This window comes from Penicillium maclennaniae, assembly GCF_028827695.1.
Source record: "Penicillium maclennaniae strain IBT 15551 chromosome Unknown utg000007l:1.0-4884863.0:1.0-4888362.0, whole genome shotgun sequence".
NCBI classification, from domain to species: Eukaryota; Fungi; Ascomycota; class Eurotiomycetes; order Eurotiales; family Aspergillaceae; genus Penicillium; species Penicillium maclennaniae.
Window position 1 is genome coordinate 4,636,964 of NW_026623219.1, and position 18,788 is coordinate 4,655,751.

Consider the following 18,788-nt stretch of genomic DNA (forward strand, 5'->3'; position numbering starts at 1 on the left):
ACTCGAGGCTACGAGCCCAATTGGACCTCGTACAAGATTGTCTCCCATCTTCTCCGCGCTAGTCCTCTGTGAGTCACATATACAGTATTGTAGTCTCTCCTGCAACTGTTCGGATCTAGCCCCACCCCAGGAGTTAGGCGGAATCAGGCAGAATCAGGCAGAATCAGGCCGACACAGACACCTGCGTGGCAACTGAGTCTAGAATGACGTTCCTATTTGCCTTCAGCTCGAGCGAGGTGATCGTAGACTGGTTCCCGCATGCTACACATGGCTCCATCTTCTTCTCCGATAAAAGGCGACAGATCCCCGTTTTCGCCTGCAGAATGTCGATCGGCTTATCGGTCTTATCGGATTTACTGCATCCAGAGTACAAGGACTTGAACCTTTCAGAATGTTGGCGAAGACCTTCAGAAATCATGACGCGGGATGCTAGGTTTGCTCCAAGAAAGTAATAAAACAAAATGGGAACCTATTTATTGGTCGATCGATCGATCTGACTATTCGTCGAGCAAATTATCCAAAAAAAAAAGAGACAAGTGTAGAGGTGAAACACCCGCCCCTTTGTACACGGAACGGTTCACCGCTACAAATAATCGGACAGGTTCGAGACTTCCAGGGCTGTAGCATCTGCATGCGAGCTTCACACAAATTCAAGGTTGTCGATACCCGTGGTGCATGGATTCGCACGTGCAATCTACTTATTATCACGTGATCACCACTCTCTCAATGGCGACGGGCGCGGCAACTCTCCGCATATCCACCCCCAAATTAGCGCCAAAGCTGAGCCTCTCGGTTTTCCTTGCTGGCTGAACCTTTTTTCAGATAACGCCGTCCGTTGCATACCCCTTACCATGTCTGACGTGGCTGCCCTAGAGGCAGAGGTGAAGGAGATCAAGCTCCAGGTCAGTTCCGGTCCCACGGCCTGATGCTCACTCACGCTGACAGGCCCTTCCAGCTTGAAACCGTCGATGCGAGCTTGCAGGTAGATCCCGATAATTCGGAACTCCTGGGCCTCAAGGCTGAACTTGAAGAATACATAACCCTCACCGAAATTTCCATTGCTGAACTAAAACCCCCCCGCGACCGCACCCAAGCCAGCCCCGCCTCCGAAGGAGTCATGGAAAGATCATACGTCGGGCAAGCCCACCGCCGAGGCCATCGAAGAGGCACAACCGCCAGCTCCCGCCTCGTATCGCGTCAATGATACCGTGCTGGCCCGCTGGGTGTCTGGCGACGGCTCCTACTATCCCGCGCGCATCACATCCATCACTGGCTCCTCAAGCAATCCCATCTATCTGGTGTCATTCAAGTCCTACTCGACCATGGAGAATTTGACTTCCAAGGATATTCGCCCCGTCGCGGGCATTGACCGAAAACGTAAGGCTGATGGAACTCCAGGCAGTTCGGCGTCACCGTCTCCCGCACCGCCGCCGCCCAACGTGATCTCAGCGGCGGCCGATATCAACCCAGCTCTGGCCAGTCAGGCCCGGCAAGAACCCAGCAAAGTTGAAGATGGTCCGGCCCGGCCCGCCAAGGTGCCACGCAAGGTGAAGGCCAACAAAGAACTCGAGGAGGGAAAGAATAAATGGAAGGATTTTGCGGCCAAGACCAAGACCAAGGGCAAGTTCGGGAAGAAGGATAGCATGTTTCGCACGGGTGATAGTGTCAATGCACGGGGTATGTTGGATCTGGTCTCTTATTTCCGTGTTTTCAGGTGCTAACTCTTTTTTGGCAGTGGGCTTTACCGGGTCTGGCCAACAGATGCGCAAGGATCCGACCCGGACACGTCACATCTACCAGCAGGCTGATGATGAGGGTTATTAAAAGGCCGGTTTGAAATGCAGTGAGCCTCGGCGCAATGGCTTTGTCACGTTTTACTTTTGATATCAATTTCCTTGTTTTTTATTGGATCCTTCATGTGCCCATCGCTAACTGGATCGGCCATGCAGATACGGTCATCTGGTGTATTTCGCACTCCGGAGTTATTGTTCATAGAGGCTGGATCTCGAGTCTCGGTTGGAGCTCTCGCAGATGGCCGCCATTCATGTAAATTTCTCAGTCTGGTTTTGGCGTCGGATCGTGAAATTGCCATCCTGTAGGTTGTCCATACCTTGGACTATCGGTCCACAATGTACACGAAGCATCTCCATCTTAGCATAATAGCAGGCACATGTGCAATGCATTGAGTGCAAGAGAGCTCTTGCACTCAATGCAGGTTGGCGTAGATATTCAAGTCAGACTACTTAACCCTGTGCCTGCGTAGGCGCCTTGTGCATTCTTGGCAAAACATTGCGTGCGCTAGACATCCCTGTGCAGTTTGAATCGATATAGAAAACACCCTGCCTGAAAACCTTGGGAGCAAGGTCCCTGGGGCTGAAAAGTTGGAGTATTGTGCGGGGCTGGAGGTACCCGCGCAGTCCCATTTCCAGTTCTAGCTCGGTTCTCCCGCCTCCGCTCTTCACGTCATGCTACTCGTCTAGGCACTTTCCAAGATTCCCTGCTAGCTGTTGCTCTTCTTTATTCAACTATCTCTACCTTCCAACACGGGTCGTGCTTTGTATTGAGTTCCTGACCTTCTCCCTAGGAGCCGTCCGTGCTTCTTCCTCCTTGCCCCCCCGAGCTCGGCATCGCAACCGTCTCCGCACGTTGCATGGTCATCGATCTCGAGGAGATCGGGACAGCCGAGACGCGAAATAATCTGATAGCATAGCAGCATAGAGCCTGAGCTTCAGCTCTGCTATACAATATGCGGCAGCTGACTTGGGTCTCTGCGCTGGCTGGATTGGGCGCCCTTGCTTTGCAACCTACGCTGGTCGGCGCGCAAGGCCACACCAAGATACATGAAGAGGGTCGCTGTTCCTTCCGTGGTCACTGTGGAAAGCAGTCTATCTTTGGTGGGGAACTGCCCTGCCCCGACAATGACTTAGCACACCAACCAGAAGACTCGGTGCGACAGAAGCTGATTAATCTCTGTGGCCCGAAGTGGGAGGAGGGCCCGGTCTGTTGCCGCGAGGAACAGGTGAGGATAGTCCCAGCTTTCAATCCGGGGATACCATCGGCTTTGCACAATCAGTACTGATCTTTTTCTCATTGCAGATCGATGCACTTGCAAAGAACGTGCGTCTTGCAGAAGGCATCATCGCTTCTTGCCCGGCTTGCCGTGATAACTTTTTCAATATCTTCTGTACATTCACTTGCTCGCCTGATCAGTCGCTCTTCGTCAATGTCACAAACACCGAAGATACTAGTGCCGGCAAAACGCTGGTCACAGAGGTCGACAATATTTGGTCGGAGGAATACCAAAGCGGCTTCTATGACAGCTGCAAGAACGTCAAGAACGGCGCGTCCGGCGGCAAGGCGATTGATTTCATCGGTGGAGGGGCGAAGGATTATCCGCATTTCTTAAAATTCCTGGGCGACAAGAAGTTCCTGGGCAGTCCGTTCCAGATCAACTACCTCACCGAGCCCAGTGGGCCGGATCCAGATGGCATGAGAGCCTTGTCAATAACGCCCAAGGCTTGCAACGACCCTGACAAGTCGTTCCGCTGCTCTTGTGTCGACTGTCCTGACGTCTGCCCTGAATTGCCTGCTGTGCACTCAAAGGAAGCATGCCATGTCGGGCTCTTGCCATGTCTTTCTTTTGCAGTCATCATTATCTATTCTGCATTTTTGCTACTGGTAATGGGACTCGCTACCTATGTCACATTCAAGGAACGAAGATTCCGCAAACCGGAGCGGGTACGCCTGCTTCAGGACCCGACGCCAAGCGATGACGAGGATGAAGGAGAGATCGTGCATCGCGGGGGCTACCTGGAACAGCCACAGGGAGTATACAAGCCCAACGCCTTGCTTTCGGCAATCTTTCATCGCATTGGTGGTGCTTGTGCACGCTTCCCTGCCATCACAATCATTTCCAGCTTCATTGCGGTAATCTTGCTTAGCCTAGGCTGGCTGCGATTCACCGTCGAAATTGACCCAGTTCGCCTCTGGGTGAGCCCATCATCAGCGGCCGCGCAAGAAAAGACTTTCTTTGATGAAAATTTTGGACCCTTCTTCCGGGCAGAGCAAGCCTTCTTGGTGAACGACACTGGTCCAGTTCTGGATTACCAAACACTCACATGGTGGTTTGACGTTGAAACCAGAGTGCGTCGAGTGCTGTCCGTGGATATGGGCCTCAATTTGGAGGACGTTTGCTTCAAGCCTATGGGTAATGCCTGTGTTGTACAGTCATTAACGGGCTACTTTGGTGGCTCTAACTCAAATCTCGACCCCGATACGTGGAAGGACCGTCTACGCCACTGCACTGAGTCCCCCGGCGATGTAAGCTGTCTCCCAGATTTCCAACAGCCCCTGAAGCCGGAGATGGTCCTTGGTGGATACGATGAAACCGGGGATATTCTGGACGCCAAGGCATTGGTTGTGACATGGGTGGTGAACAATTTCGAACAAGGAAGTGAAGGAGAAGCGAAGGCTATCGATTGGGAGAATGCTTTTCGAGAAATCTTCGACAAAGTCCAGGAGGAAGCCACTGCACGTGGCCTCCGCGTTTCTTTCAATGCCGAGATCAGCTTGGAACAAGAACTGAACAAATCAACTAATACCGATGCAAAGATCGTGGTCATCAGCTACGTGATTATGTTCATCTATGCTTCTCTCGCCCTGGGATCAGTCACAGTGACCTGGAAGTCTCTTCTGACCAATCCTGCCAATGCTTTTGTGCAATCAAAGTTCTCTTTGGGAATCGCAGGTATTGTGATCGTGCTAATGTCTGTCTCTGCTTCGGTGGGATTGTTCTCAGCTGCGGGTGTCAAGGTGACCTTGATCATTGCAGAGGTCATCCCATTCTTGGTCTTGGCAGTGGGCGTGGACAACATCTTCCTTATCGTCCATGAGTTCGAGAGGGTCAATTTTAGCCACCCCAATGAAGAGGTCGATGAGCGAGTTGCTCGTGCTGCTGGCAGAATTGGTCCTAGTGTGTTCTTGTCTGCCCTGACTGAGACGGTGGCATTTGCCTTGGGTGCTTTCGTCGGCATGCCTGCCGTCAAGAACTTCGCAGCGTACGCAGCGGGAGCCGTGCTCATCAATGCCATTCTGCAAATGACCATGTTCATCTCCGTGCTTGCCCTGAATCAGAGGAGAGTACAAAGCCTTCGCGCGGACTGTTTCCCCTGTCTTACCGTTCGAAAGGCGAACTCCTTCGGCCTGCCCGAGGAGCAGATCTACGATGACCATGAGGCCGAGAGCTCTTTGCAAACTTTCATCCGCCGGGTGTATGCCCCCTTCATCCTGGATCGTCGGGTGAAGGCAGCAGTTGTAATTATCTTCCTAGGTCTTCTGACTGCCGGCTTGGCCTTCATTCCAGAGGTCGCTCTCGGTCTGGATCAGCGGATCGCGCTTCCCAGCGACTCGTACCTGATCGATTATTTCGATGATCTTAGCGACTACTTTCGCACCGGTCCCCCCGTCTATTTTGTGACCCGCAATGTCAATATGACGGAGAGAAAACATCAGCAACAACTTTGTGGAAGATTCACTACCTGCGAGGAATATTCGCTACCATTTGTTCTGGAACAAGAATCCAAGCGTCCAAATGTTTCTTACCTCTCTGGATCCGCTGCTAGCTGGATCGATGACTTCTTCTACTGGCTGAATCCCCAGTCGGATTGTTGCCAAGAAGATGGCAAGTTGTGCTTCGAGGACCGTATCCCTCTGTGGAACATCACCCTTCACGGAATGCCTACAGGATCCGAGTTCATCCATTATGCGGAGAAATGGATCGATTCGCCAACTGATGCTTCTTGCCCCCTGGGCGGCAAAGCACCCTACAGCAACGCTATTGTTATCGACGAGCAACGCACCACGATCAATGCCAGTCATTTCCGAACCAGTCACACCCCGCTGCGAACCCAAGAAGACTTCATCCAGTCCTATATTGCGGCACGTCGGATTGCCGATGGCCTTTCTCGCGAGCACAAAATCGACATATTCCCATACTCGAAATTTTACATCTTCTTCGACCAGTATGTCTCCATTGTACAGCTCACTGGCACCCTTCTGGGATCGGCTGTTGCCATTATATTCGTCCTGACTTCTGCCATTTTGGGCTCCGTTACTACGGGCGCAGTGGTCACCACGACTGTTGTGATGACAGTCGTTGATATCATCGGAACCATGGCTATTGCTGGTGTCTCTCTTAACGCAGTGTCTCTCGTGAACTTGGTCATCTGTGTTGGTATCTCAGTGGAATTCTGCGCCCATATTGCTCGGGCTTTCATGTTTCCATCGCGCACCTTGATGGAGAAGGCCCCTGTCAAGTTTCGGGGCAAGGACGCTCGTGCCTGGACGGCACTGGTCAACGTCGGCGGGAGTGTGTTTAGTGGCATCACCATCACGAAGTTGTTAGGTGTTTGTGTTCTGGCATTTACTCGCAGCAAGATCTTCGAGATCTATTACTTCCGCGTGTGGCTCGCACTGGTTGTGTTTGCCGCCATACACGCCCTTATTTTCCTGCCTGTGGCTCTCAGCTATTTCGGCGGAGGAGGTATGTTTCAATCGTTCCCATCGGTTCCGACCTTTCCGTTGCTTCCCAACTAACCTGTACTAGGATATCTTGACCCGGCCTCGGATGGTGGTCTAGAAGCCAATCTTGCCTCGCGGGGTTACCGCTCATTGCTGGTCGATGATGACTACGACTCCGACGAATTCTAAGCCATTGGAATCTTTGCTTGAATGATCATGATGATGATGATCTCCGCCCTTTGTCTGCATAATTGGTCGGTGGCTACTATTCAACGGATCGACAAGGACCTTGGGGTCCATTGCGTTGGGTTGGTTGAGTCACGAGTACGGATTAAGGAGATAACTTGGAGTTTTGAGAACGGTCTAGGAGTCAGGGACAAGATGCGTAAAACAATAAGCATCATTCTGGAACGTTTGACACCTTCTAGCGTCCCAGCATACCTACCGAACCGCTTGTAGTCTAGCGTAGGAACTACAGACTGCGGGCGTGGACAGCCCCACTAGGACAAAATTTTCGTAGTTGTGTAGAAAGCTAGCTCAGAATTCTTCAGGAGACCTTTCAAATCGGATTTGGAATTAGGCTTCAGGTAACTATCCCTCAAGGAGATACTCCTCGAGCCTTCCTAGTTCAAATGCTGTTCGAGAAAAAGATGGTCGAGCTCTGTAGAGGGTGGTCACATCTATACTCGGCCCATTCCACCACGGTTATATGAGGATAGGAAAAGTCCGTCGACCCGTGTCAGGCTAATCAAACCATTGATATTCCCTCTAATTGGACTAGTGAACACGACCCAAACTTCTGCCCAAACAGTGAGGTGGAGGTCGAATTTTACGGCTCGCGTTGTCGTCGGCCTAAACCGAATTCGACCGGACCGCCCCGCCTTAATTTTTTTTCTTCTTTTCTCTTTCCACACCCCTCCCACATTTTACCTTCTTTCATCCCCCTTTCTTTTTTCTTTTTTTGTTTGTGATACCCGGGCTTGTGTTGACACAAGCTCATATCTATCCTTCAGGATGGACTCTCAAAGATTCCTGGCTCAGCTTTCTATCATTCTTGATCGTAAGGATTTCTCTTCCCATCTGACCTCATCAACTGGCGCTAATGCTCCCAAAAGCTACCCAGGGAAATGTGAAGGAGGCCACCGGGGTCCTCCAGAAAGAGTACTACAGCAAGCCGGAGTCACTCGTTCTCCTTATCCAAATTGCCACTGGCCATGAAGACCCCAACCTCCGTCAGCTGGCCGCCGTTGAGGCTCGTGGCCTTGTCCAGAAGCACTGGCTGAAGGTGGGCGCTGATCGGAAGCCCCAGGTCCGGGACCAGCTACTCCGATCCACCATGGGCGAGAGTTCGTCCCTTGTTCGTCACTCCGTCGCTCGGATCATCTCGGCTGTGGCCAAGATTGACTTGAATGATGGCGAGTGGCCGGACCTGCCCAACCTTCTGCTGCGCGCCGGCGAGAGCGCCAACCCCGACGAGCGTGCTGTGGCCCTCTACATCCTGTTTACCATTCTGGAGACCTTGGGTGAGGGCTTCGAGGAGAAGTTCCAGGACCTTTTCAACCTCTTCAGCAAGACCATTCGGGACCCCGAGAGTGCTGAGGTTCGCATTAACACTCTCCTGGCTCTGAGCAAGCTTGCCATGGTCCTCGACTCCGACGAGAACGAGGCCCCCGTCAAGGCCTTCCAGGAGCTCGTGCCTTCCATGGTTGCCGTTCTCAAGGACGCCATTGACCAGGGTGAAGAGGATCGCGTCATGCAGGCCTTCGAGGTCTTCCAGACCCTGCTCGGCTGCGACCCCGCCTTGCTCACTGTTCACCTGAAGGATCTTGTCATTTTCATGAACGAGCTTTCTGCCAACACTGAAGCCGATGACGACACCCGTACTCAGGCCATCAGCTTCCTTATGCAGTGCGTTCAGTACCGCAAACTGAAGATCCAGGCTATGCGCCTCGGTGAGCAGCTCACCCGCACCGCCCTCCACATTGTCACCGAGCTGGATGACTCTCCCATTGACGACGACATCACTCCTCCCCGCTCTGCTCTGGGTCTCCTGGATATGCTCTCCCAGAGCTTGCCTCCCAGCCAGGTCGTTGTTCCCCTGCTCCAGACCCTGGGTCAGTACTTCAACAACACCGACGCTAATTACCGCCGTGCCGGTATCATGGCTCTCGGCATGTGCGTTGAGGGTGCCCCCGATTTCATCAGCACTCAGATGCAGGAGATCTTCCCCATGGTTCTCCAGCTCCTTGCCGATCCTGAGCCCAAGGTTCGCCAGGCGTCCCTGCATGCTGTTGCACGTCTGGCCGACGACTTGGCCGAGGACCTCAGCGCTGAGCATGAGCGCCTGATGCCTCTCCTGTTCAAGAACCTTGCGAGCTCCATGCAGGAGTACAAGGGTGAGGAGGATGGCCCCACCATGGACATCATGAAGGCCGGTATCAGCGCCATCGACGCTGTCGTCGATGGTCTGGATGAGAAGGACGTTGCCCCCTACCAGGCTGAGCTCGTTCCCATCCTGCACAACCTGTTCAAGCACCCCGACTTCAAGATCAAGTCTCTCGCTGCCGGCGCCCTCGGTTCGCTTGCTTCCTCTGCGGGTGACTCTTTCCTCTCTTTCTTCGATGAGACCATGCACCTTCTCCAGGAGTTTGCTACCGTCAAGGACTCCGAGGAGGAGCTCGATCTCCGTGCCAGTGTCACCGACGCTATGGGCGAGATGGCTGCTGCGGCAGGCCCTGAGCGCTACCAGCCTTATGTCGAGCCCCTCATGCGTGCCACCGAAGAGGCCCTCCACCTTGGCCACTCTCGTCTCAAGGAGAGTACCTACATCTTCTGGGGCGCCATGGCCAAGGTCTACTCCGAGCACTTCTCGCCCTTCCTCCACGGGGTCACCAAGGGCCTGTTCGACTGTATTGAACAGGATGAGACTGACCTTGAGGTTGAGCTTGGCGAAGCTGCCAAGGATCTTGTCGGCCAGGAAGTGACTGTTGCCGGCCGCAAAGTCAAGGTTGCCAGTGCTGACGATGATGATGACCTCGAGGGTGATATCGAGGACATCGATGTCGAGGATGACGATGACGCTTGGGATGATATCACTGCCACTACTCCTCTGTCCCTCGAGAAGGAGATCGCTGTTGAGGTCATTGGTGACCTGGTTACTCACACCCGCAACTCTTTCCTACCTTACTTCGAGAAGACCATTGAGATGGTCATGCCCCTTGCAGAGCATCCCTATGAGGGTGTTCGCAAGAGCACTATCAGCACCTTGCACCGCTCTTACGCCATGCTCTTTGCCATCGCCGAGGAGAGCAACCAGATGCCCAAGTGGCAGCCTGGTCTGCCGCTTCAAGTCCAGCCGGCTAAGGAGGTCCAGAAGTTCGGCGAAATCCTCATGACCGCCACAATCAAGATGTGGACCGAGGAAGATGATCGGTACGTTTTTTGTTCTTTTCTTGTTTTTTTTTTTTGTTTCTTTTCGGGCTTTTACATGATGATCCCATCCGCTTAACCCAGCTCACTTTGACACGCAAAGTCGTGCTTGATGTAAACGGCGAAGTCTACTCCTGATTCCCATTGTTATCTTCTGCAATGTCCATGTTCGCTCTATCGTTGTCAATTTGCATACTGACTGATGGAAACTAGTGCTACCGTCGCGGACATCAACCGCAACATGGCCGAGAACCTCCGCTTCTGCGGCCCGGCTCTCATTGCTGATGAGACTGTGCTTCACAACGTGATTCAGATGATCACCGACATCATCACTAAGCAGCACCCTTGCCAGATCGAGTTCGGTCCCGAGGAGGAGGCTTTCGAGGCCGGCGAGGAGACCTCTGAGTTTGACTGGGTTGTTGTTGACACCGGTCTTGACGTTGTCTCCGGTATGGCCGCTGCGTTGGGCCCGAGCTTCGCTGAGCTGTGGAAGGTGTTCGAGAAGACCATTCTCCGCTATGCCAGCAGCACCGAGTCTCTGGAGCGCGCCACCGCCGTGGGTGTCCTTGCCGAGTGCATCAACGGTATGGGTGCTGCCGTGACTCCTTTCACCTCCACTTTCCTCAAGCTGCTTCTGCACCGCTTGAATGACGAGGACCCCCAGACTCGCTCCAACGCTGCCTACGCTGTCGGCCGCCTGGTTGAGCACTCCACCTCTGACGAGGTCGTCAAGGAGTACCCCACCATTCTCACCCGTCTGGAGTCTTGCCTCTCGATGAACGTCTCTCGTCTGCAGGACAACGCCACTGGCTGTGTCAGCCGCATGATTCTCCGCAGCCGCGAGAGCGTCCCTCTCAAGGATGTCCTTCCTGTCCTGGTCGGCATTCTGCCCCTCAAGAACGACTTTGAGGAGAATGAGCCCCTGTACCGCATGATCTGCCAGCTGTACAAGTGGGAGGATGAGACCATCCGCAGTCTCACCCCGCAGCTTCTTCCCGTCTTCCAGGCTGTTCTGACTGGCAACGAGGATCAGCTCGAGGACGAGCGCCGTGCCGAGCTGATTGAGCTTGTCAAGTGGCTAAACCAGATGCAGGCGGGCGCGGCCCCCTGGGTCGAGCAGCTGTAAACCTGCTCCTAACGGACCTTTTTGATGACCCCCTGGCTGGACTACGTGTAATGGTATAGACGGATGACTTTTGGAACCGCCCGAGATGACTAGACGATACCCTGTCTCTAGCGGTAATTCCAGTGATGAGTGATGAAAAAAAAAAAGTTGATGTTGTACATATTCAAGCATCTGAAATGATCTGTTTCTTCTTCGTATCCGCTCTCTAAGTCCCACATTGATTGTTCCATCGTAGACAGCGTAGACTTGCCCTCAACGTCTGACATCATGTTCGACTCTTGAGAAGTGCACAGCCATTCCGGTGGGCGGTGGTCACCTCCCGTTCCTTGCGACACCTGAAAAAACGAGCCAAACTTACAGAACAGGGAAACCTCATCGAAATTGACGAGGCTAAGGAGCCAGAAGTAGGGAATTGGGTTGAGGTCTGGCCATAGCGTTGTATACTCGACACGGACAGGGTTGATACAGCCATTGGGCCGGGACCCTGTGACGTGGGTGGCGGGGCGATGGTCGAGACATGAGAGATGAGAAATGAGAGATGATATGCGAAATGCGAAATGCGCGATGCGAGACGAGCTGTGACCTGGGCTATGATTAGGGAGGGGGTGCGTTTCCTCACTGTCGGACCACAAGAAATAAATAAGTGGCTGCCTGGGAGGTTCTTTTTGGGAGAACTGCATTTTCCCCCTCCACCTTCGTATCTGCTTCCAGGCGATTCTGGTCTCCAGGTCAGATGTTATTTATACACGATGCTTGGTCATGATTGCTGACTCTTTATCAGGCATCCCTATCGTCGCCGTGTCCTCTTTTCCAGACTTAGTTTCGTGACTTGAAGGGCTGGCGTGTACCATGGCCCCTTCATTCGTCTCCACTCCTGTCGACTGGACTCTCCCCTCCAGCTCGAGCAGCGTGATCAAAAAGCCTATCAAAACGGTATCGAAGCCGTGCTTTGGCTGCGATTGCGGTGACGAAGAATGTGACTGCTGCATCTGCACGGTAATGTGAACAAGGCCCCCGAGCCCGTGCCATTCGGTGGATATGACCGTTTTGGACAATTTGAGGCAGTTGGGAAGAATATATCTTGCGCACTTGGTCTTGGCTGATTCTGGTTGTTTTTTTCATTTTTCCTGCCTTTTTTTTCATTTTCTTTTTCCTTCGTTTCCTCTCAATGTCTGTATTTGACTATCTCCCGTATATCCCGGTGTGTGCTGTGTGCCTGAACAATGCAACTGAGTTCAAATGATAATCTTCATTTTACTTCCAAACATAGAAACTAAAACAAAGGATCCCGGCCTTAGTAGACCAATAGAGCCAATATTGAAAGCACAACTACTGAAGCCGAACCGATAGTGAACCTGTCTCGACGATCAGATTGGCCACATCCGCTTACTCAGCGCATCCACGATGAGCCGAGAAGATGATCGCCGAATCTCTTCACTCTCCATGCATCCCATGCATCCAATTGAGGAACCACGGAAGCGCACCGCGCGTGCGTGCGATTCGTGCTACCGACGCAAGGTATATATAGTCCGCTTTGTATAGCTATCGATGTACTGACCGACTAGATCAAATGCGACGCGGCTCTTCCGTCTTGTAATTGGTGTAGCCACCACAACCTTCCCTGTACTTTCGATCGAGTGGTACAACGCAAGCGAAAAACTGGGGACGATGATGATGGGTAAGCCTTGGGGCTCATCTCTTCCGTGATTCTCTTCTTCACGTCCACTAATATCAGAAGAAATCGGCCCAAAGCCTCGAAGCTTTCGGAGCGGATTAGTCGTATCGAGCAGCTTTTGGCGGAGAATCTGATGCGAGACCCCGGGTCGGGTATGCTGATGCGTTATTGAGGGACTCCAATGATTCAACTAACCGGGACAGTGCCGTCAGATCTGTCACGGATCGGAGATGCTAGTACCACTGCGAGCAATTCGCCCAGTAACAGCAGTACCATCCAGCCCCTGATTTCATCTTCAGTGGGGGTGCATTTTGCCGGCCGAGAGCTGGGGGGGTATCAGCATACTCACTGGAATCCCATTCCTGCTCCCAGAAGGCCAAGCATGGATTCAGGCTCGCACCGGGCAGACCATCGCCAGCAACAAGCTCAGCCCGACCCGAGCACCCTGGGAGAAGGAACGTGGCCAGGCCACCAACAATATCTTGATAGACCTCCGAAGTCATGATCCTTTCGAGCTGCCAGACCCGCGCATTCTTCGTCTCCACGTGGACGCTTTCAAGAATTCTGTTTTGATGAGGAGGATATTCCCCGTCATTGATCCTGAATTGTTCGAAGAGACCGTAACCTCAGCTTACCAACAGTCACCGAATAACTTTCAGTTTGGGCAAGCGAGCACTCGAGCTTGCATCATCGCGTTTGTGGCCTTTACCACGCGCCTGCCGCCAGTGCAAACCCAGGTCAAGGCCTCCACAACCATCCCGATAGACCACGATGCTATGGCTACCCGAGCCCAATTTCTACTTTCTCAGATGTTGCAGGAACCGGCGTCCTTGGAAGGAGCACAGGCGGTGACTATGCTAGTAAGTTTCGTCTTGAAGAACATCATTTTTATTCGTTTCATTCCTTGGCTTCATAGCTTATACACTGTAGACTCTATATGAACTGTCGTCTGGAAACATGCGAGCAACAAACTACTTTGCCGCAATTGCAGCACGTCTGCTCTTCATGCTGGGTGCAAACTTGATGGATGTTCGAATGAGCTCCAGTGAGCGCGGCAAGAAAAAGCATCAGTTGCTGCGGAATCTTTTCTGGATTTGCTACACCCTCGACAAGGATGTGTCGCTTCGGACCGGACAGCCACCTACCATTGCTGATGAGAATTGCGACTTGACTCTTCCGCCGGGTTATGTGGATCAAGCTCACCATGACGTCGAAAATGAAGATGTGTACTTCGACCAGCCAGTGTTTCCATTCGATTTGCGTCTCAGTATCATCAAGTCAAGGGCGCACAGTGCCTTGTATTCCGTCAGCGCGATGAAAAAGTGCGATGCCGATCTTCTCAAGTCGATCCGTGAACTGGATGATGAGTTGGAAGCATGGCGACTTTCACTTTCGCCTCATTGGCGTCCCACCATGTCTTTCTCACCCGAGGCGTCCGATCCTAACATCAGCATGCATTCGGTCATGTTACGTTTGAACTATTATTTATGCATGAGCATCATCCACCAGGCGAGTAGTCGATGCAAAGCATGGCAGGAAGGAAGTGGCATGATGGACGGGGTCAGCTCCAGTCTAGCACTTTCCGTTGAAGCCAGCCGCTCGACTTTATGCTATTTGGAGGCGGCAGAACACGTCCTGGTTGACGGTGTCTTCTGGTATGTTACCCAAATACCCCAAAAGATTTTGTGGAATTCATATCTGTTTAGGACTCTAATATTCTACCCCATGTCTGCGCTGCTTTCCATCTTCTGCAGTATCCTTCAGAACCCATTGGATCCTCGCTCACGCGACGATTTAGGTCGTCTGAAGATGGCAACGCGCATGATGGAACGCGTCTTCTTACGAAAGCTGCCCGATAATGAAGCGGTCCACCTCAAGCTGGTGGCCGAATTTGTGGTTGAGCTGAAACGGCTCGCGGAAGCCGCTATCGACAAGGCGTGGCTCGAGCAGAGCCGTTGCTCGCTTCTGTCTCCATAATATTCCCTTTTTTTTTTTTGCGTTATAGATCATTTTTGTGTTACCATCGAGTTACTCAAGGCGTCAGAAGAGGCGTGGGAAAGGCTGTGATTTAGCAACACACAAGGTGTTAAGGTTGAGTACATGCACATAGATGAGGCTGGGACGATAATATGAGAACCTGTATTGTAAGAACATAGTACTTCGAAAGGTGATTGATGGTTGAATATTCTTTGATGAGGAGAAGGTGTACGCCTGATTTCCTTTCTTGATTATGACAAGACATCATGTTCAAAAATTGCATGGTATCTGTCAACAACTATTGATGCTCCGCAGGCAATTACTGGTTGAGCCGAGTCGTTCGGCTGGAGTCGCATGGGGTATAAAGTGCTATTTACATTGCTAGCCAACCCGACTTGTAGCTTTCCGATCCAGCGAGCCCACTAACACGTGTTTTCTCTAAGCGGGGCACATGCTGCGCACAAGATTTGCAGGCTATACCACTGTTGCCGGGGGGGCCTCACTGCATATCCAAATTCATACGTGGGCTTCACTTGCGCATGGCAGATGCGGTGCTGTTGAACGATCGGCGCTCGGCGGGGCAGTCTGCAGGGCGTGAACGAGCACTGGGAAAGCTCGATGTAAGGGGCACCAGCGCATGAGGATGATCCAGTGTATTTTCCTATGCTTGGCTTTTCAGTTTGTCAGTCGATGGGAAGTGAACTGTCTCATACGTCAAATCGACGTGGTTGAGCGACGGTGAGTGGAAGGGATCGAATAATGGCCACACTCCCATCACTTTTCTTGGTCCAAAAGGTCCCAGATCAGACGGGCGTCTTCAAGAGCGCGTCGAGTAGCCTGCGTTGAGTCGCTGGCGTTATCTGGCTGCTCAACCGAGCCCACTTGGCGACCCTCGGCCTCCAGCTGATCCAAGACACTCTCGATATCCGCCTTGACTTTATCCATCTGCTTGATCTCGTCCTTGGTGCGGTACAATTGTTCTTCCATCATCATGATGAGCGATTCACGGGCTTGGTGGGGTCGATAGAGATTCAAGAGGTGGTGGGCGTTGATGAACAGATTGCGTATGTCTTCTACTTTGGACTCGAATTGCTCAGGAGACACTGACAGTATGCCAACAAATTCCAGGAAGTTGAGAAGAAGGGATTTGCTGATCTTCAGTAGGTAATAGGCGTGGTTAAGTGTGGAGGGTTGGGAAGGGTCGCTTGAGGTATCGGTCTCTGGCTCAGGGTATAGTTGTTCGATACCCTGCTCTTGCAAAGATGGTAACTTCGTCGATAGCTGTACCAAATGAAATCAGTCGAGGTCTTCCAAAGAACCACTCATAACTGCCACTTACGCTTTGTAGCTCGCCAAAGACAGAGTATTGCCCGGTGGGAATCTCGGGTGGCACCAGGAAGCGCAGCTTTGGGGGCAGATCGAGGGCGCGCAATTCAGAAGGCGACCACTGCTTATGACGATTGATGCGTCCATCCTCGCTCTTGGACGCCTCTTTCTTGATCTTCTCTAGCTCGTCAAGGTTCTCGCGCGTAAAGTATTTCCACAAAGGCGGCGGAGGCGCAAAGGCCGTGGGGACTGGTGGCTGTTGGTTTGCGTCCGCCATAATTTTCTGTTCGGCCAAGTTGGAGAAGCGAAGGCCACACAATTAGTTCACGGTGAAGGTTGACGAGGTGGTGTCAAGAGGATAAGTTGCCAGTTGCCGCGGAAGGTGTGTGGGTCTGTGCTTTGTGCTCTTATCACTTTCCGTACCTCGCGACTTTCCATCCACTTGGGTTTCTCTTGTGCAAGGGGGGATTTCCACCTGTTTTGGCTTTGGATAGCATCATCAAATGTCCCAAAGCTCGGGCAATGGGTCCGTCCCCGTCCTCCACCGGGTGGGCCTCGCGGGGGCTCTGGCTCGCTTTGGCCAGCGCTCCTATGCGGCCGACTACATTGCATTGGGGTTGCTCGCATTGGGCTGGGTCCTGGTCAGTTGGAATCGTCGCCTCACAATGAGCTTCATATGCTAACATACTCTGTACCTTGCGCAGATCCAATTCATGGACCCCTTCCACCGCATGTTTTACCTTGACAACAAGGCCATCATGTACCCATTCGCCGTCCATGAGCGAGTCCCTGTTGGTACGACTCTTCCAAGCCACTCCTCGATCGGTATATACTCATCTTATCTATAGTATGGTCGGTCATACTCGCCGGCGTGGTACCCTTCAGTATTATCCTCGTTTGGTCCGCTTTGTTGCGTCCCGGGGTGCAAAAGACGCAAGTCACGATGCTCGGGCTACTGGTCGCGCTGATGTTGACATCTTTCCTGACGGATTTGATCAAAAATGCAGTAGGGAGACCTCGTCCGGATCTATTATCACGTTGCAAACCTGCTCGGGGCACGTCAGCCAATGTGCTGGTCGCATGGACTGTTTGCACCGAGACCAACCAGCAAATCCTACAAGAAGGCTGGCGCAGCTTCCCCAGTGGACACAGTAGCTTCTCATTTGCCGGCCTTGGCTATTTCTCACTGTAGGTATCACTCCACCATATATTCAAATAAAAATTGCTGACTCTCCCCCCAAGCTTCCTCTGCGGCCAGATGCATGTTTTTCGCCCGAGAACGGACCTCAGCCGGTGTCTTCTGGGGTTCTTTCCCTTGCTATGTGCGCTTTTGGTTGCTATCTCACGCCTAGACGACTACAGACACGATGTGTGGGATGTGACTTGCGGTGGACTTCTGGGTATGCTCGTGGGCTGGTTCTCCTATCGCCGTTACTATCCGCCTCTGCGATCGGTGTTTTGTGATGAGCCTTGGAACAAGACTGAGTCTTCAGCCATAGAACGGTTTGCTCGGCTGAATGATGAGGAGCAGGCTCTATCGCGGCCATTTATCTCTCAAGAAGGGGGTAACCCCGAGGAAACGTTTCAACTCGAGGACACCATGGGCATGAATAGTGGCCACCAGGGAACCCCTCGTGAATTTCAATAATGATGATAACAGGTTGGAAGTATATGTTCAAAGCTTTTCAGATCTGTCCCCGGAAAGAGATAATCTAGAAAAACGGATTGAGAGACACTTAGTACCCGATATTTGTAGGTATAAAATGGCTTTCATAGTTCCTGGATTTTGAACCGATTGATTCGCGCGATGGTCGGACCCATCATTTGCAGAAGTAATTAGCATACGATCTTGATACTGAGGATATTTTGTACTAGAACAAAAAATACCCACAACATGAATCGCCATTTCTCACTCCACAAGATATCTAAGAAGTATCATACACTCATGAAGCTGTAAGAATTCATCAACAATGATTTATCTTGCCGCGAGAGTCAACGAGGCCACGTAGTGCAGGCATTGAAGGGGTTTTTATGCCAATACGGAACCCTCAGTTATCTTTTTGTTTGGCAGAGAAAGATACAGACAGCAGCTCGAACCTACCATGAGATCAAATCCTTGCTCAATGATCGAGGAGAGAAAGCCTGCGAATTGGGGCTCTTGCCATCCTGATTGATCGAAAAGCTCTGGGTGGACAAAATCAAGACCGTGGAAGGCATGCGCCTTCTCAATACGACCAAACATGTGTACACCACATTCACGACAGGCGTGTCTCAGAATGACGGCAGTAGAATCGACTATTCTCAGCTTCGACTCGTTCTTCTCGACTGACAGATAATCCCTGGGTACAACACCCACAACAGAGAAGAGGGCTCCTTCGGGCTTCCAACACTTGCTGCAACCACAGGCGTGGTTATGGACAATGTTGCTTTTGAGGCCAACGATGACCTAATTGGAGGCACAGCGGCAAAGCAAATGACCGCCAGCGAGATTGGGGTCCCCTTTGGTAAGACCAATGTCAATGAGCGGATGAATGGAAGGCATTGCTGGAAATTGGGAATTGAATTGACTTGAATAGCTAGATCAAGTACCATTGCACTACTTGGAAGATTGGGGCCATGCCATGGTATATGGGACACAGGAATGCAAGACCCCTCTCCGCATGAGGGGAATGAGGGGAACAGTTCACGGACGGAGCTTCCGTGATCCGACCTGGAGTCGGGCACAGGCCCGAGAGG

At 52.2% G+C, this 18,788-nt stretch overlaps 6 protein-coding genes across 6 annotated transcripts; 5 read left to right on the forward strand and 1 right to left on the reverse strand.

The window, feature by feature from the left end:
* Window positions 1-851: 851 nt before the first annotated feature.
* Window positions 852-1,824, forward strand: N7477_008935 (tudor domain-containing protein; the record flags this gene model as incomplete). The annotated part of the gene is given in 4 exon segments (XM_056970597.1): window positions 852-902; window positions 956-1,132; window positions 1,143-1,677; window positions 1,736-1,824. 4 exon segments carry the CDS (start codon window positions 852-854, stop codon window positions 1,822-1,824), a joined length of 852 nt encoding a protein of 283 aa, XP_056820629.1.
* A 922-nt stretch (window positions 1,825-2,746) lies between these two features.
* ncr1 (sphingolipid transporter NCR1) lies at window positions 2,747-6,708 on the forward strand (the record flags this gene model as incomplete). The annotated part of the gene is made up of 3 exons (XM_056970598.1): window positions 2,747-3,019; window positions 3,097-6,541; window positions 6,605-6,708. 3 exons carry the CDS (start codon window positions 2,747-2,749, stop codon window positions 6,706-6,708), a joined length of 3,822 nt encoding a protein of 1,273 aa, XP_056820630.1.
* Window positions 6,709-7,621: 913 nt separating this feature from the next.
* N7477_008937 (putative importin beta-4 subunit) lies at window positions 7,622-11,074 on the forward strand (the record flags this gene model as incomplete). Its single annotated transcript, XM_056970599.1, has 2 exons — window positions 7,622-9,951; window positions 10,162-11,074. 2 exons carry the CDS (start codon window positions 7,622-7,624, stop codon window positions 11,072-11,074), a joined length of 3,243 nt encoding a protein of 1,080 aa, XP_056820631.1.
* A 1,404-nt stretch (window positions 11,075-12,478) lies between these two features.
* N7477_008938 (putative C6 transcription factor) lies at window positions 12,479-14,726 on the forward strand (the record flags this gene model as incomplete). Its single annotated transcript, XM_056970600.1, has 7 exons — window positions 12,479-12,592; window positions 12,640-12,752; window positions 12,813-12,901; window positions 12,953-13,009; window positions 13,122-13,609; window positions 13,680-14,404; window positions 14,456-14,726. The coding sequence occupies 7 exons, from the start codon at window positions 12,479-12,481 to the stop codon at window positions 14,724-14,726; spliced, it is 1,857 nt and encodes a 618-aa protein (XP_056820632.1).
* A 774-nt stretch (window positions 14,727-15,500) lies between these two features.
* Window positions 15,501-16,329, reverse strand: med7 (mediator complex subunit MED7; the record flags this gene model as incomplete). Its single annotated transcript, XM_056970601.1, has 2 exons — window positions 15,501-16,007; window positions 16,066-16,329. 2 exons carry the CDS (start codon window positions 16,327-16,329, stop codon window positions 15,501-15,503), a joined length of 771 nt encoding a protein of 256 aa, XP_056820633.1.
* Window positions 16,330-16,555: 226 nt separating this feature from the next.
* On the forward strand, window positions 16,556-17,700 carry N7477_008940 (phosphatase PAP2 family protein; the record flags this gene model as incomplete). The annotated part of the gene is made up of 4 exons (XM_056970602.1): window positions 16,556-16,693; window positions 16,757-16,847; window positions 16,901-17,240; window positions 17,295-17,700. 4 exons carry the CDS (start codon window positions 16,556-16,558, stop codon window positions 17,698-17,700), a joined length of 975 nt encoding a protein of 324 aa, XP_056820634.1.
* Between the last annotated feature and the right edge of the window lie 1,088 nt (window positions 17,701-18,788).